The 15,900-nt window shown below is 43.0% G+C and overlaps 1 protein-coding gene across 5 annotated transcripts in view; it reads right to left on the bottom strand.

Moving 5' to 3' along the window:
- The window catches only part of LOC146020716 (caspase-8-like), a 115,958-nt gene that overhangs the window by 22,591 nt on the left and 77,467 nt on the right, over positions 1-15,900 (bottom strand). For all 5 annotated transcript variants that reach the window (XM_083154077.1, XM_083154079.1, XM_083154078.1 and 2 more), the window contains exon 9: positions 250-349. In XM_083154077.1, the coding sequence (XP_083010203.1) occupies positions 250-349 (100 nt within the window). The remainder of the gene's footprint in view (positions 1-249; positions 350-15,900) is intronic.

Below are 15,900 nucleotides of genomic sequence, written 5' to 3'. Positions count from 1 at the left end.
TGTTTGTGTGGACTATTTCTATCTAGATATACACACACACAAAAAAATTAGTTACGAGAGGAGGTCAAATTAACTAATTCTACAAAATATCTCGACCGTTTCACAATTAGTTGATTAAATATTGATTTTTCAATTTATAAAAAAAAAAAATAGTAGAAACCTGAGATGGGCGGTAGACCCCTCTGGTTGAACGGACATGGAGTGACCCCTGTATATGCATATATTATGGAATACTAATTTACTAATTACCTTCATCTTTTTCGGTTCCTACTCTTGGATTGTGCTTCATGAATTCTTTATTACTTATTATCAAGCAGTAGCCTCTGTGTTTCCGATTCATTGCATATATCTTCAAAACAAAATACAAGAAAATAATTAGTAAAAGGTGTCATCTCACCTGTTTCATGTGTACTGCATGCATTAGCAAAGAGGTTATATCTTGGGATGCTTTGCATACTGAGATTTCCCAAAGTAAGGTTTCATGAAGCACCTGGGATGAAAGCGCAGTTTAGGGTTACTCTGCTTACTAAACCCACCTCCACTAAAGACAGTGGGGGGGGGGGGGGACAGGGACAAGTGGGTAGTAAAGTGCGACGAGAAGTTCAGGGGATGAGAGATAGAAAAGTTGGAGATGTTGTACAAAGCAACTCAATAGCTTCGGATATTTTTTAGCAGTCTTTGAAATCATTGTTAAGCTGGACACACCTAAAATGTATCTGTCCAATCGCCTTGGGCTTCAGCCCTGGACAGGAGAAGCCTGGGGACGGGACCCCTTTATTGGGGGGTCCCCTCCGCCAGGTACTCTGTCCAGGGCTGACCAGCCACAGTGCACCTGTGACCCCCAGTTTTTTTGTCCCCCGTAATTTTGGAACCAGAACTGATCTTGGTTTCTTAAATATGGGGAACCCCTACACATTTTGTCCTCTGTATTTTTGAAACTAAGACCTATTCAATGAGCCCGGGTTATGTTCAGGATGGGGAGACCCCACGCCATTTTAAATTTTTTAATTTTCAATTTAACACATTGTTTTGGACACAACCATTCACAGATCTCAATGATCTGTGCATGGTCCTGTCCAACTTGCCAGCCTACACTTGGTCTATTGGTTTTGTGATTTTTGGTAACATTTACCCCAATTTACCTCCAACTACATGTGTGGTTTTCGGAAAATGTGCAAATTTGTCTGCTTTTGACCAGCAATCTCACAAGTCTAAAAAAAAATGCACCCTACTACATTTCGCCCACAGGGTCTGTCCGTAAAGCAATGAGACAATTTTTTTTTACACCACATGCATGGTGGTGCTATAAGGCGGGATGGGTGGAGGAGTGACTCAGCGTCACATTCCCATCAGCAGCAGTTGCCTGCGAGTCCTTACAGTGTAAGGATCGAGCTGTAAACCAAGTGTCCTTTTTTTTTTTTTTTACCTCGGTCGAGGTTCCAGATGGAGCGTACTGTCGAGCAACGATATGCGATCAAGTTTTGCATTAAACTCAGGAAATCTGGTACCGAGATGTTTGCCAATTTTCAAAAGGCCTTTGGGGAGGAATCTTTGTCCAAGGCGCAAGTTTACCGCAGGTTTCAATTCTTCAAGGAGGGCAGAGAAGACATTAAGGATGATCCATGTTCTGATTGACCTTCAACAGGTCGAAATTAGCAAAATGCAGACAACGTGCGCAATGTTTTGAACACTGACCGTCGTTTGAGTGTAAACTGTCAATGGTGCATTTTTATGACAATGGTCATTCAGTTAAATCGGTTTGGTTTAACAAATTTATACCAACGAATGTTTTTGCTCCATTTCCAGTGTTTTTTGAGCAAATGGTTGATGGTCATTTGCCCCCATACATTTCCAGATTTTTGCTCCCACCAGACAGATAAATGTTTGTGTGTGTAACCTGCTTTAGAAGTGGATTAGTAGCTGTGGGCAAATTGTACACTTTCTCTCTCTCACGTTTGGTAGGAACTGACCATTCAAACAGCCAATATATCGCAGGTACATGTCGAGGCCCAATATGTCTGTGAGCGATGTCGTTCACAGCCATATTGGGCGGGTATACCAACCGCTTGTAGTACATCCCGCCACCTATAGCACAGATACTATTCACAAATTTACTAACATATGCGATTAGTAACACAAAGGGCAGCACTACTAATCGGAGCTGCTGTTTACAATGTGCTCCAGTGCCTGGACAAAATTTAGGGCATGGCTTTGTGGGGAAGAGGCACGGCCACATAATAGTACTAATTTACATAACACCACACAATAGTGCCACTTGTACACACTGCGCCAGTATTAGGCACACCATAATGCCCATTACACATTATGCCACACACAGTTACGCCCATTATGCCACAAACAGTTATGCCCAATACACAACATTCCACACCATTATGCCCATTACGCATTATGCCACACACCGTAATGCCCTAGTACTACTGCTAATACATATGGTCACGTCATAAGCCTCACCCCTGGGATACTAAAGCTTCAAAAATAGCTGTGCTTTATTATGTCAATGCCCGAAATTATATATATATATATATATATATATATATATATATATATATATATATATATATATATATATATATATATATATATATATATATATATATATATATATATATATATACCTGACGACAATTTGAACAATAAATTGAAACGTTGCTGCTTAAAAACCAGCTGGCAAATCTTTTTGCTTCTCTACAATTGCCACGAGTGCCCCACCGCAAGTCTTCTATATATAGATATATATATATATATATATATGGAGTATTTGGAGCTCCAACCGCGCACAGTCACCAAGGGGTAACATTGTGCTTTTCCTTTTTTTAATTGTATGCTTGCAGCCTTTTTTCTCAGGGAGCCAGACCACGGCTCTCAGGTGTCCCAATCAAATATGTAGAGAAGGAGAAAATGGCGCAATCACGTCAGTAATAAAAAGATTTTACTTGACATAATAAATAGCTCACATACATGATAAAAAGCAGCAAACAGCTTGCCCAATCAATAAAGATCCTTCAGAGGTAGCCAGGAGTCGGCAGCAACCGGGACTCAGTTCCCCACCGTCGGCGTCTCTATATTCGGACCAGGAAAGACCAGAAAGATCTGTGCACGATGATGCCGTGAAGGTAGCCACGCCTCTACGCGTTTCCTCACGTGTCGGACTTCGTCAGGAGGTGTGGTTATCCTTGGTCCCAGTGTGTCTTATATCCACCTCTCAATCAGCTGGTATTGATTGAGATTGGAATAACCTGAATAGCAATCATTCATCTAACCTTCATATCAAATGGCACGCCTATATGTGCACAGTAATGGCTTATAAACAATATACACATCTAAAAATACACGAATATAACATATATAATACAAATGAAAAGAATTTTTACATGTTTTAAAACATTACAAGTTCCAGAGAAAAAAAGCATATTTAAAATATAAGGTGCCTATGGTCGGCTCGTGGAACCGAGCTACAGCCAGCGGCATCCCACATTACATAATAATACTTTCTTTAGTATATATAAAATACCTACATAAAACACATAACATATATTTCCAATATTAAATGAACCCCGCTAATCCCCAAATCCAGTTATCTCCCCTAGCAACCATATTTTCGAGGAAGAGAAGAAGGAGACAAAAAATGGGTATATAAGTAATCACGTAATGTTACAATTTTATAATATAGACATTTCTGCATTGACATCTAAAGCGTACATGTAACACAAGTGTTGGACAAGAACGATATGACTACGATAAGGCTCCATATTCAGACAGCACACCACGGGGCCCTATAGGTTAAAGCACAGAGGTCCGCAGACCCAACAACTGTGCCTCACCAGTGCGCCGTTAAGCGTGCAATCTGTCAGTGGAGAAAAGAAACAATATCGCAGCCCTCGTTCATGCCTGCTGGTGCGAGGGTGCCCACTGTGTATATCCAGTAGGTTTCACGCCTACTTAATTTGTTTAGAATGTCTCCACCTCGCTCGTCTAATGATACTTGTTCAAGTGCCTTAAATGAAAAATGTTTTAGGTCTCCGTTGTTACATGCCAGAAAATGTCTGGACACACTATGTGTGTTGACTTTATTGCGAATGTTACGTGTGTGCTCTAAAATACTTAATTTCAATTGTCGCTTAGTTTTGCCAATATATCGTTTCCCGCAACAGCAGGTTAACATATAAATGACAAATGAACTTAAGCACGTCATTTTACTTTTTACATTCCAAGATTTGGTCCCTCCACTATTGGAATACTTAAACTTATCGCGGTCAACGTATTGGCACATTTTACATTTTGTACAGGGGAAAAACCCCTTCGTTATGCCTAGCCAATTTGTACTTATAATTGATTTTAAATGGCATGGAGCTAAATTAGTTTTAAGAGTAGCAGCTCTTTTGAATACTACTTGTGGCCGATTTGGAATGATTGTCTTTAATAAGGGATCCAATAGAAGGACATGCCAGTGTTTATTAAGTATCGATTTTATTTTATTACTGTCCACATTATATTTGGTAATGAAAGGAATGAACGAAGCCTCGATTTTTTTATCCTTTGTTTTATACACTAATAAATCCTGTCTGTTTTTATCATTTGCTCTCTTTTTACACTTGTGTATCAGTTGTTGTGGATAATTTTTCTCTTCAAATCGAGTACTATAGATTTCTGTTTGTTCCTCGAATTTGTCCACTGTGGAGCAATTTCTTTTTAATCTTATGAATTGCGAATATGGAATATTGGATACCCATTTATTGAGATGGCAACTAGAAAAATTGATGTAACTATTACTATCGACACATTTAATATGTGTATGTGTGTCGATAAGTTTGGTGGATTCCCAATTAGAAGTATCTTGGACTAAATCCAGAAATTCGATTTTAACCGCATCATATTTAGATGTAAATTTTAAATTAAGATTATTTATATTTATTTTGGACATTAATTCTTCAAAGCTACTTTTATTCCCCTGCCAGACAATGATAATATCGTCTATAAAACGTTTATAACATTTTATTTGATGACTATATTCGATGTTAATTTCGATATTATTATTTTCCCATCTGCCTAAGTACAAATTGGCTAAGCTTGGGGCATACGTAGTCCCCATCGCAACTCCGCAGAGTTGCAGAAAGAATTGATTTTGAAAAATAAAATAATTATTTTCTAAAACCAAGCGTATGCCATCTAAAATGAAACAACGGAGGTGTTCACTAATGGTATCATCCTTTAACAGAAAATCATTGACCACCTCTAATCCCCCCTTATGGGGAATAGAGGTGTACAGTGCCTCCACGTCTATTGTACGCCAATTGTAATCACTTTGCCACTCAAATGTCTGCGACCATTGTAATATTTCTGTGGAGTCTTTCAAATAAGATTTTAAAGAGGTAACATATTTTTGTAAGTATATATCTACAAACTCTGAGAGGTGAGAATTCGCTGAGCCTATTCCCGATATTATCGGGCGGCCAGGAGGTTTCTCTATTCGCTTGTGCAGTTTGGGAAGGTAATAAAATATTGCCACCATGGGATTTTCAATGACAATATATTTAGCTTCATTTTTATTAATGCTTTTATTTACTAGTCCATTTTCGACCAAGATTTTAATTTTCTCGATAATGTTTATTGTAGGATCATTATCCAATTTTAAATATGTGATTTAATCTCCCAGGAGCCTCTGGGCTTCACTCAAATAATCCTCTTTGTCAAGGACTACCAGCCCCCCCCCCCCCCCTTTATCTGCACATTTAAATATAATTTCATGATTTTCTTCTAATTTTTTTAAAGCAAATCTCTCATTGTTAGTTAGATTGTCACTCTTCATTTTATGGTTACCAGAACATAATTTCTCAAAATCTTTTAAAATTAAATTCTGAAAGGTCTCCAAGTTGCTCCCGCGAGACTCAATAGGAAAAAAACTGGGTTTGGGTTTTAAAGATGTCCCTACAATGGGCTCATTTTGACTAGGTTCAATTACTTTTTGTTTTGCAAAATGCCATTTTAATGTAAGATTACGTATGAATTTGTTGGAATCTATAAACAGTTCAAACGCATCAGGTTTCACATTTGGTGCAAAAGACAGACCCTTGGATAATAGTTTAATCTCATTTTGTTTTAACTCGTATTTAGATAGATTAAAAATACCATAGTCTCTTAATGGTTTGGTCTTTTGACCCTGTACCCTCTTTCCTCCCCGGGTCCCTCGTCTCGTAGGTCTGTATTCCAATAGTGGAGGGACCAAATCTTGGAATGTAAAAAGCAAAATGACGTGCTTAAGTTCATTTGTCATTTATATGTTAATATTTGCGAAGAGAGAGAGAATGTCCTTGTTAAGGTGCACCTCAAAGAAATTATTAAAAATTAACTTTTATTGTTCCAAACTTAAAAAGCTGCGAAAATGTATTAAAATGTAAACATTTAACATACAAGGGTGGGGTACACACAATTTAAAAAAAACTATGGTGGCAGGCAGAATTGGCTATATGACCCAGTTGTGTCACTGATTGTGTGTAGGCTACCAAGATCATGCAGTCCTTGCGAATTGGAGAAAGTCGCAGTGGCTACTAATTGATCTATATATAAGGTGCCAGGTAGGAGTGGGTTAAATAACCTCTACAACTCCAATATACAAGTATGGTGTATGGGCTAACTCGTTCTATACAATTAGCTACAGATCTCTGGTGTGTATGTCCGAGTTACTGTTAGATTCCAGAGATCCGTAGCTAATTGTATAGAACGAGTTAGCCCATACACCATACTTGTATATTGGTGTTGTAGAGGTTATTTAACCCACTCCTACCTGGCACCTTATATATAGATCAATTAGCAGCCACTGCGACTTTCTCCAATTCGCAAGGACTGCATGATCTTGGTTGCCTACACACAATCAGTGACACAACTGGGTCATATAGCCAATTCTGCCTGCCACCATAGTTTTTTAAATTGTGTGTACCCCACCCTTGTATGCTAAATGTTTACATTTTAATACATTTTCGCTGCTTTTTAAGTTTGGAACAATAAAAGTAAATTTTTAATAATTTCTTTGAGGTGCACCTTAACAAGGACATTCTTTCTCTCTTCGCAAATATTGTCCTAAATTCTCGTGTCCAATGGTAGAACACCCCTATGGTCTGATATATACTACGACAGATCATCCGCATTAGGGGTCCGCCATTCTGGAATTTAATATCTTGTGCGATTGACCCAACCAATCCCTCGACTCATTTATATGTTAACCTGCAGTTGCGGGAAACGATATATTGGCAAAACTAAGCGACAATTGAAATTACGTATTTTAGAGCACACACGTAACATTCGCAATAAAGTCAACACACATAGTGTGTCCAGACATTTTCTGGCATGTAACAACGGAGACCTAAAACATTTTTCATTTAAGGCACTTGAACAAGTATCATTAGACGAGCGAGGTGGAGACATTCTAAACAAATTAAGTAGGCGTGAAACCTACTGGATATACACAGTGGGCACCCTCGCACCAGCAGGCATGAACGAGGGCTGCGATATTGTTTCTTTTCTCCACTGACAGATTGCACGCTTAACGGCGCACTGGTGAGGCACAGTTGTTGGGTCTGCGGACCTCTGTGCTTTAACCTATAGGGCCCCGTGGTGTGCTGTCTGAATATGGAGCCTTATCGTAGTCATATCGTTCTTGTCCAACACTTGTGTTACATGTACACTTTAGATGTCAATGCAGAAATGTCTATATTATAAAATTGTAACATTACGTGATTACTTATATACCCATTTTTTGTCTCCTTCTCTTCCTCGAAAATATGGTTGCTAGGGGAGATAACTGGATTTGGGGATTAGCGGGGTTCATTTAATATTGGAAATATATGTTATGTGTTTTATGTAGGTATTTTATATATACTAAAGAATGTATTATTATGTAATGTGGGATGCCGCTGGCTGTAGCTCGGTTCCACGAGCCGACCATAGGCACCTTATATTTTAAATATGCTTTTTTTCTCTGGAACTTGTAATGTTTTAAAACATGTAAAAATTATTTTCATTTGTATTATATATGTTATATTCGTGTATTTTTAGATGTGTATATTGTTTATAAACCATTACTGTGCACATATAGGCGTGCCATTTGATATGAAGGTTAGATGAATGATTGCTATTCAGGTTATTCCAATCTCAATCAATACCAGCTGATTGAGAGGTGGATATAAGACACACTGGGACCAAGGATAACCACACCTCCTGACGAAGTCCGACACGTGAGGAAACGCGTAAAGGCGTGGCTACCTTCACGGCATCATCGTGCACAGATCTTTCTGGTCTTTCCTGGTCCGAATATAGAGACGCCGACGGTGGGGAACTGAGTCCCGGTTGCTGCCGACTCCTGGCTACCTCTGAAGGATCTTTATTGATTGGGCAAGCTGTTTGCTGCTTTTTATCATGTATGTGAGCTATTTATTATGTCAAGTAAAATCTTTTTATTACTGACGTGATTGCGCCATTTTCTCCTTCTCTACATATATGGCGCTCTAAATAAATCAACAATTTTTAAATATTGATCAGCAAATAAAATTCCAGTGGAACATTACAGTGGAGTACTTTGTTCACAGATGTCAAGGTCAACATATGAAAGCATGCGTCCCAACGCATTTCGTCACAATTGTGACTTCATCAGGGGCAATACAAACAGCAAGCACCTTCTTAATTAAAAGTGTGGCTGATTCTTAAGACCTTTAGACAAATATTTTGAGTCTGGGATTATCAGATCTCAAAAGTAAACAGGTGGAGAACCACTAATGTTGAATCCGTATTGTGTGAGCTAGAGTCTATCCAGATCTGATCTCTTTGTAGGTAAGAATAGAGGATCCATTAATATTCTCCCGTGGACCAGTAGCTTCACTACTGCCAGTCCTGTCATCCGGCATGTGACCAAGGCTTTGTGGCCGATTGTTAAAACTGATAATGAGCTTCCTGGGCTCCGTACATTAAGACCCTTGGCAGCCTTTAAAAGAGGTGCCAACATTAAGTATCGGTTAATGAAAACCGACATTACTGGAATGGGGGCCCAGAGACCACCTAATACCACCTTTAAACCAGCTGGCTGTTACAGCTGTTTCAGTTGTGCCACTTGTAAGCACATGGTCGCATGCCGTTCTTTTAAACACCCCCATCTGGATCATATGTATGGCCTGTATTAAGAATTGTTCAGTTTCGGTGCAGTTACGCCTAAGGCGCATAAATTGGCCCTTTGGGATATTTGTTTTCCATGGCATAAAATGTGCACTTTTAAAGTGAACATAGGAGTTGGTATTTACAGGTTTAACATAATTTGATGTTATAATTTTATTGTTTTTGATCTCAAGAGTCACGTCCAAGAAATTAACAAATGACTCACTGAAGGTGTGGGTGAAGGTTAAATTATATCTATTTTGATTAAGTGAGTGAACAAATTGGGTGGCAGAAGGTGAATCCCCATCCCAAATTATAATAAGGTCATCAATATAACGGCCATAGTAGACCAGGCTCTGCGCCCAGCTGCTACCCCACACATGGGTCTCCTCCACCTCCCACATGTATAGGTTTGCATAACTGGGCGCGAACCTGGTCCCCATGGCCGTCCCCATTACCTGTAAAAAATATTCACAGGAAGCGTGTATTACTCATACATTGCAGTGAAATAGACAGGTAGCCTATATGGTACAGCTAACACAGTATACTTCTGACAGGCAGAGATAGTGTTAAAGCTATACACTCGTACATTGCTTGTACTTTAAAGAAGCACATGCACACATACAATGTTGCAACTTTGCACTGAGCTTGCAGCAGCAATAGCTGACTGGGGCATGAACTCTGTCTGTAACCTGACTCCTGTTTCTTAGGAGAGGTACAGGGGAGACTGTCAGGTGCCCGGCAGTGAAAGAGTGGAAGACTGGCTAATAAGCGCTCTGTGTCCCTCCACATGCTGTAGTACAACGCAGGCTAGCAGAATGCAATGCAATAAAGGGATTTTTGTAAGAACTTACCGTTCGAATCCCTTTCTCTGATATGGTCCTGGTGACACAGCTCAACACTGGGATGTAGGAGGGTCCGAAGGAGCCAGGCACCTATCCTAAAGTTTTAGAGGGTAGGCTCCTCCCCTACTGCATCCCTGGACTCTTCAGTTCATCTTTCAAAGCCACTGGAATACATTAACTCAGTACAAACGCCTGCACATATTATATGCACATTTTATAACAGAAAACTGTTAACTTTTAACCATTTTAACATGAACATCATGAAACTTCTGGCATACTTACTGAGCGTAAGGGAGGGATCGCTGTGTCACCAGGACCATATCAGAGAAAGGGATTCGAACGGTAAGTTCTTACAAAAATCCCTTTTTCTCTTTCAATGGTCCTGGTGACACAGCTCAACACTGGGACGTTCCAGAGCCGGTCCTTTGGGAGGGTACGCTCAGGTCTGCAGCTCTCAGCACTGCTCGCCCGAATGATGCGTCCTCCGACGCGAACTCATGGAATCTATAGAATTTGGCAAATGTGTGAACAGATGACCAAGTGGCAGCTCTGCAAACCTGCTCAGCTGTGGCCCCATGTCGAACCGCCCAAGAGGTGGCAACTGACCTGGTGGTATGCGCATTTATTTTGGCCGGTACTGGTCTACCCACTTTGGTGTATGCAAAGGCTATCACAGACCGCAACCACCTAGCAATAGTCTGCTTAGATGCAGGCCAACCAATCTTGTGTACGTCATACAATACCAACAATGTGTCAGTCTTCCTGACACTCTTCACTCTGTCCACATATATGCGTAAGGCACGCACAACATCCAAAGTTCTCAACTTGTCCCTTTTCTTAGAACCCTCTGGGGGTTGAAACACAGGTAGAACTATCTCCTGATTTAAATGGAAGGTAGATACCACCTTCGGTAAAAACTGAGGCACTGTTCTTAAAACAGCCCTGTCATCATGAAAAATTAAGAAAGGAGATTTACATGACAAAGCTCCCAATTCTGAAACTCTTTTAGCAGATGCTACTGCTAACAAAAACACTAGCTTCCACGTAAGAAACTTAAAGTCAGCCGACCTTAAAGGTTCAAAAGGTGCCTTTTGAAGGCATTCCAAAACCAGTGATAGATCCCAAGGTGCTACTGGTTGCTTGTATGGAGGTTTCAACCTGGATACTCCTTGTAAAAAGGTCTGAATTTCCGGCAAAATGGCTATCTTTTTCTGGAAATAGATGGACAAGGCCGAAATCTGCACCTTCAGTGACTGAAGGCTTAGGCCCGATGAAAAACCATCTTGTAAGAATTCCATCATTCTTGATAGCTTAAAATGAGATGTATGAGCCTTTCTTCTCTCACACCATCGAATGTAAGTCTTCCAGACTCTATAATAATTTGCCGAAGATACAGCTTTTCTGGCTTTTATCATAGTCTGTACTACTGCCTCAGAAAACCCTTTTCTTTTCAAAATGGTGGTTTCAATAGCCAGGCCGTCAAAATCAATCGATCTGAATCCAGGTGATTGAAAGGGCCTTGTCTTAGAAGGTCTGGTCTCAGAGGTAGACGCCATGAGTCCACAGACAACCTCTGAAGCCTCGAGTACCAGGATCTCCTTGGCCAATCTGGGGCCACTAAGATCACTGGAACCTTCTGCCCCTGTATTTTCTTCAGAAGTCTCGGTAACATTGGTACTGGTGGGAATGCATAAAGGAGATCTCCCTGCCAGTGAACAGTCATGGCATCCACTGCCTCCGCTAGTGGATCCCTTGTTCTGGCATAGAACCTGGGCACTTGACGGTTGATCCTGGATGCCATCAGGTCCACATCCGGAGTTCCCCACATCGAAGTGATTTGGTGAAACACCTGAGGGTGTAAGCTCCATTCCCCTTCCTTGAGCTCCTCCCTGCTCAGGAAGTCGGCTTCTATATTCTCTATTCCTGGGATGAATATAGCCGATACAGCTGGAACATTCTGTTCCGCCCATAGGAAGATTCTGGATACCTCCCACATGGCCAATCTGCTGCGTGTACCTCCCTGGTGATTCAGATACGCCACAGCCGTGGCATTGTCGGTCTGAATCCTCAAAGGGAGGTTCTGTAACCTGTCTCCCGCCAAGGAAATGACTTTCCAGACAGCTCTCAGCTCCAAGATGTTGATTGGTAACGCTGATTCCTCTGCCGTCCACAGGCCCTGAAGCCTGAGATCCAGGACTATTGCCCCCCAGCCCCTGAGACTGGCGTCGGTAGTTACTATCAACCAGTCCCAGGTCTGTAATGACCGACCCCACTGAAGGGAATCTACTTCTGTCCACCATTTCAAAGATTCTCGGGTGTCCGAAGACAGCACTATCATCTCGGATTTCATGGTCAAAGTGTTTCCTGACCAAGCTGACAAAATGTTCCATTGGAACCTCCGAGAGTGGAACCTGGCAAATTGAAGCGTCTCGAATGACGCCACCATCTTCCCCAGGAGCTTGAGGCACCTCCATACTGAAATGCTCTGAGCCCTGAGAATCTCCTGGACTAGGGTGACCAGATCCCTGGCCTTTACCTCCGGGAGGAATACCCGATGAAGATGGGTGTCCAGTATGACTCCCAAGAATTGGAGCCTTTGTGACGGTATCAACTGAGATTTTTGTAAATTTAAAATCCAGCCGTGAGCCTGCAAAAAACTGATGGCCTCTGCCAAGTGACTCTGCAGCATGGCTGCTGACTCTGCTTTGAACAGGAGATCGTCCAAATAGGGTATTACTGTGATTCCCCTGAGCCTCAGCACCGCCGCCATTACTGACATTATCTTTGTGAATACCCTTGGCGCAGTTGCTAGCCCAAAGGGTAACGCCCGGAATTGTAAATGCAGGTCTCCTATGGCAAACCTCAACAAGGTCTGATGTTCCGGGTGTATAGGAACGTGCAAATATGCGTCCTGGACATCCATGGACGCCAAAAATTCTCCCTGGTCCAGACTCAGGAGTACTGACCGTAGAGACTCCATTTTGAAATGGTCTACCCATAAATGAACATTTAGAGACTTCAAATTTAGTATTGGTCTGAAAGACCCGTCTGGTTTGGGCACCAGGAACAGCGTGGAGTAAAAGCCTTTCTTCCACTCTGTCTTGGGGACTAGTGTCACCACCCCTTTTTCCAAAAGGGAGTGCGCTGCTCTCACAAGAGCTGTACGCAGCCGTGCCTCCTTTGGTAAGGATGTGGGAATGAACCTCTTCGGAGGTGGCCCTCTGAAAGGGATTTTGTAACCCTGTGTTATGATGTCTAGCACCCAGGCATCCTGGTCTAGAGAAGCCCAAGCGTCCCTGAAGAGCGTGAGACGCCCGCCCACTTTTGTCACTGTCGGGCAAAGCCCCTGACAGTCATGCAGAGGGTTTATCCTCTCCTTTATTGGCAGGCTTCTTGTGAAAAGAGCCAAATTTTGACTTTTGTGTCTTGCCTCTAGAGGGCTGAAACCTTCCCCTGAAAGACTGTCCTCGAAAGGACGCACCACCTCTAGGGGAGGGCCGAAAGGACGGCTTAAAAGCAGAAAATCTGGACGTCTGCTTTGCTGAGGAGGCCGGCAGGAATGTACTTTTGCCGCCTGTGGCCTGTTTTATAATCTCCTCTAATTCGGTACCAAAGAGTACCTTTCCTTTGAAGGCTAATGTTTCCAGAGCCTTCTTGGACTCATTGTCTGCTTCCCAGGCTTTTAGCCAAAGCACTCTCCTGGCATTAATGGAGACTGTGGACACTCTGGTTGCCATTTTAATAGCTTCCTCCTCTGCTTCAACTGCATATTCTGCTGCTGCCTTAATCTTTTCTGCCAGCAGTAATGCACCCGGGTCAGCCTGCAGCATGGTGCATAATTCACCAGCCCACTCTATCATGGCCTTAGAAACCCAGGCTGAAGCAATAAGGGGTCGTAAGGTAAACCCCACCCCTTCAAAGATAGCCTTGAGGTTTCCCTCCAGCTTTTTATCCACAGAATCTTTAAAAGCTGCACCGCCCTGTACTGGTAATACAGTAGCCTTGGACAAACGTGCCACTGAAGCGTCCACAACTGGGACCTTTTCCCAGAGCTCCGCATGAGACTCTGGCATGGGGTACAGACTAAGGAATCGCTTAGGCATCTGAAGCCTCTTATCAGGAGTTTTCCAAGCCCCTTCTAACAATTCCTGTAACCCCTCATCTGAAGGAAAAGTAACAGCCTCCTTCCGCTGTCGCTTAAAAACACCTTTAACAGGAGTCTTATCCTCCACAGTCAGCTTTAAAGCCTGCTTCACAGCTATAATGAGATCCTCTATACCAGCAGCAGAGTTCTCTTCCAAATCATCACCCTGATCCCAGGGGATGTCAGTATACTCTCCTTCCTCTTCACCTACCACAGTAGTTAAGGCATAAGACCTTCTAGGGGTCCCTGCCACATCATCCATTTTGTCCAGCATTTCACTGAACCTGTTAATCCCTTTTGCAGTATCCTGCATCACCTGGATAAGTGCAGGATCTGCCTGGGTAAGAGGCAAGGAGCCAGACGACTGCTGAGATGATGGCATAGGTCTCTGTGATTCTACCAGCCCATCACTCTGCCTGTCCAAAAGCTGCACCAAAGCGTTTACTGACCTGCCTAGGGCCCTGGCCCACGCAGGTTCCATATGCTCTGCCCTATGGGGATCACTGCCCATGGGTCTCACATCAGCGCAAGTAATACATAAGCCCCCCTTGGCCATCTGCTCAGGGACAAATTTTTGTGTGCAAACATTGCACGCGCTCAGTGCATTAAGGGCTCCCTCCCCCAAAACCACAGCCTGATGCTCAGACATGACGCAAGTGATAAAAGTATATCTATTAGTATACACAGTGCAAACAATGTACAAGCGTTTATACAGAGGCAATGCACCCAATCACTTATCTGTCTGTTGGTTTCAACTGCGGGGAAGCGATGCCCAGGAAATCCAAGTCACTCTGCCAGGATCAGTAAGCCAGCTCAGCTCCGCTGCAAGCGTTCTGAAAGGCGCCAAAGTCAGAGTGAAGGAAGAGACCACAGGTCCCTGCTGCTGCGGGGTCCGTGACCTTTTGGCGCCAACCACCCCCAGCAAGCCGCTCCTTAGGTAGGATTTCCTAGTTCCAGTGTCTCCCCCTCAAATGGGGATCACTTGGAACATGCCTGTCACAACGCTGCTGTCCTCTCATCTAGGAGCTCAGCGTGTAAGCTCCGCATAAAATGGCCGCCGCCATCACGGAGCGCCTGTCCCCCATGATCCCCACCTAAGCGTGGAGCCGGTTTCAGGGTACTCCGGAGCCCAGGCAGCCTTTTAGAAAAGGCTATAAGCGCTGCACAGGGAGACCAGACAGCGTCTCCCCTGTGCACAGTGAGCTGACAGGACGCGCTTCTGTCAGCTCCTGCTGCGCAAGCAGTGTGAGGATTCACTATGAGAATCCTCACACTGTGCCTACCTAGCTAGGGTAAAAGTTAATAAAATAATAAAAATCCCCTAACTACTCTAATTCTTCGGCTGCTCCTGCAGCCCTTTAGAATAGCACCCACTCCAGTGGGCACCTAACACGAACTGAAGAGTCCAGGGATGCAGTAGGGGAGGAGCCTACCCTCTAAAACTTTAGGATAGGTGCCTGGCTCCTTCGGACCCTCCTACATCCCAGTGTTGAGCTGTGTCACCAGGACCATTGAAAGAGAAAATGGCACAATGGCTCTGCAGCAACAAAGGCTGGCTGGAGCCCGATACTGTACAGTGTCCCGAAGGAGGGGTACAGGGGGGACTTGCCCAAGTGACCTGGCAGTGAAGGAGTGGAACTCCGGGTGGCTGTGAGCTCCCCTGTGTCCCTTCTCACATGCAACAGGCAGGCAGGAAAGGATATCAGTGGCGGGAACTCTCTGTGTGATAAACACAGTTCCCTGCCTACTGTC

Source organism: Crinia signifera, chromosome 7 (assembly GCF_055691185.1).
Source record: "Crinia signifera chromosome 7, ASM5569118v1, whole genome shotgun sequence".
Classification (NCBI taxonomy): Eukaryota; Metazoa; Chordata; class Amphibia; order Anura; family Myobatrachidae; genus Crinia; species Crinia signifera.
The sequence above is the reverse complement of the archived record's forward strand: the minus strand, read 5'-3'. Positions and strand labels throughout refer to the sequence as shown.